Consider the following 2,689-nt stretch of genomic DNA (forward strand, 5'->3'; position numbering starts at 1 on the left):
AATAAAGCTAGCAATCTCTATATAAACTTTCAGCCTTTTTTTTTTTTTTCGTATCTAGCAATCTATATGTGCAGGAATCTTTTCGTAGCAATCTCTAGTCCAATTGTAGCAATCTTTTCTCTTTCTTTTTATAACTTAGAGGCAGGAAAGCATCATCTTTAGAAAAATTTAGCCTTATTTTTTTATAAATATATGAAAACAGACTATATATATAAACAATTAGTATAAAACATTTATAAGCAATATCTGTGCGATCATGAGATATTTTATCACGGATTCTAATTAACTCTTTTCATCTAATTACATATAGGTATTGCAAAAGAGAGTCTATATACACATAAAAATATATATATGCATAAGCTTTAAAAACAAATCTATACATGATATATACATATAAGAAACCTTATAACAGGGGAATATCGGGAAAATTGTCCAAGAGGTTTTAAACCTATTGTATGTCCAAAATTGTCAATCCAGTCCTAAACTTTTCAATTTGGTCAATTTAGTCATAAATTTTTTTAAGATCTTCCAATATAATCATTCATTTTCCAATTTGGCCGGAAATCACTAACGTAGACGATTCTAACAATGTTTTTCAAAAAAGTTGTGGATTTTTACTCTCGTAGTTTTCTTTTTTTCCTACTTCCCTCTACCGGTTGTAGGGGCCCCAATGATGCCCGGCAAGGTAAGTCAGTACCGGCCATGTCATGTAAGACAATCGGTATCTACATTAGTGATTTTCAGCCAAAATTGGTCAGGGGGCTATATTGAAAAATTGTCAAAAGGTTTAAAATTAGATTGGTTAAATTGAAAAGTTTAAGATTAAATTGATTGTTAAATAGTAAGTTTAGGTCTTTTTGGACACTTATCCCGGGGAATATTGCATTCAAGAACATTGACATCAAATCTAGAGGTCTCACTTGGGGGCAATAGGTACCCGGTTCGGGCCGGTCCCACCGAGCAACCGGCAATTGGACTAGGAGGACCGGTTCTCTATTTCTGGAACTAGGGACTAGACCACCTAGTCATGGAAATGGACCTTCTGTTGTTCGGTTCCGTTCCTAAGTGGGCCAATGGTTCCGTTCCCGGGTGGGCCAATGGACTAGTTCCCAATTTCTGCGGAGCCGATCGTTAGGTTTGCACTTTACGCACAGCTATTCTTATAAAAAAAAAAAATCAATTCGATCCCATTTTCACTCTAGAATCGGGAATCGAACCACTCACCGGAAACTAGACCGGCGCCCTCGGGAACCACCCAGAACCTGACCAATTCAATCCGGTCTGAGCGGTTCCTAGTTCAGGTGGTTCCCGCTGCACACCCCTGGTCTTGCTCCTTCTCGTTTCTGTTCCAACTTATTGGTCTCGAAATTCCAGCCCAAGCCCATTCAGTTAGCTGGATTCTCGAATATTTTTTAGGCCCGAAGCGTAGAAAATCTCAGCAGTCTGCTCGAATTGCAGTAAAATGGCTGAATAGGGAAGGCGAACAACCGAGGTTTCGATCGGATGCGATCGAATCGCCAGGAGAAAATGGCGTTTAGGGTTTTGAAGTGATTCGAGGGCAAAAAATGGCAGTGACGCAGCTCCTGAAGGACAAGAAATTCTGGTTCGCCTCCTTCCTCATCGCCTGGGCCGCTGCTCTCCAGGTGCCTCCTCCTCCTCCCTTTCGCTGTTCTGAATAAGCTCCTGTATGAAATTCCCAAGCTTTGGATCGTCGAGCATTTGGAATCTTCGATGGGAAGCAGCGTGGCGCGAAGCGTGATTTGAATTTAGGGGTTTTCGTTTTTGCGCAGGGGCATATGATGTGGGTGCAGAAGCAGGATTCCTTCAAGCAAAAATTCGGGAACGCTGACGGGAGCGATGTCGATGTCGATGTCGATGCCGGGGACTGAATCTCGAGATTTCAATCCAAAGAAGGGCTTGATCATCAGTTGCTTGCGATTTGTGAAGTGGAGGAGCAATTCCCTAACCAATGCCTGTGTTGATGTAAGCTCCGAAGTTCCTGCTGCTGCTGTCTTGTGCTCTATGGCTTTGTCGGGAGATTCCCATTCAACATTTACAGTCGAAAGCCTATGAATTGTGGTCCGATTCTCGATGCCCGCGAGTTCTTTTCTCTGGATTGGAGTGCATTTTGCGGTACCGGGCGAAATCTGAGTCTATTTCGTTAATGGGTCAGCTGAATTGCGGGTTTATCTTGGTTATCTCGAAGGCTTTGCATAAATGATCCGAGGCGAAATCTGGTGACTACTTATTGTTTTAGCGATTCATATGAATTTGTGAATACCGGGTTAGCTCGATTGAATGCTTAGCGTATAGAAACCGAGTGGGATCGGCACCCCGAGCTTCACATGGATCGTGAAGCTTTTGCCTCTCTATTTTGGCTGTGAATTTGTGAAGATTTATAGCATGCAAATGTTGTGCCCGTGACTGTTCTTCGACGTGATTGGATGCGACATTATCCTCGTTCTAGCGGCGAGCGCAGCTTCCTTTTGCGTACACACGTGCATATAGGTGTTTCGTATGTTTCTTCATGTTCATATGATCGGAAAACGGGGAAGATTGTTCGCTAGTTTCTCACGCTTGTCGTTCATGTCAAAGTTGGAGGACAAACGCATTCCTCCAGAATTCATGATTTCACTTTTGACATGCTCTTTTGATTTTGGTTTTGTCTCAATGTATGAAAAGTATGGGA

At 42.1% G+C, this 2,689-nt stretch overlaps 1 protein-coding gene across 1 annotated transcript; it reads left to right on the forward strand.

Moving 5' to 3' along the window:
• The first annotated feature begins 1,247 nt into the window (after nt 1-1,247).
• Nucleotides 1,248-2,092, forward strand: LOC115673250 (uncharacterized). The gene is made up of 2 exons (XM_030595363.2): nt 1,248-1,643; nt 1,791-2,092. The coding sequence occupies exons 1-2, from the start codon at nt 1,566-1,568 to the stop codon at nt 1,887-1,889; spliced, it is 177 nt and encodes a 58-aa protein (XP_030451223.1). The 5' UTR covers nt 1,248-1,565; the 3' UTR covers nt 1,890-2,092.
• Nucleotides 2,093-2,689: the final 597 nt, after the last annotated feature.

The sequence above is a fragment of the Syzygium oleosum genome, unplaced genomic scaffold (assembly GCF_021117445.2).
Source record: "Syzygium oleosum isolate NSW1041296 unplaced genomic scaffold, Sole_v2.1 Sole_v2.02, whole genome shotgun sequence".
Classification (NCBI taxonomy): Eukaryota; Viridiplantae; Streptophyta; class Magnoliopsida; order Myrtales; family Myrtaceae; genus Syzygium; species Syzygium oleosum.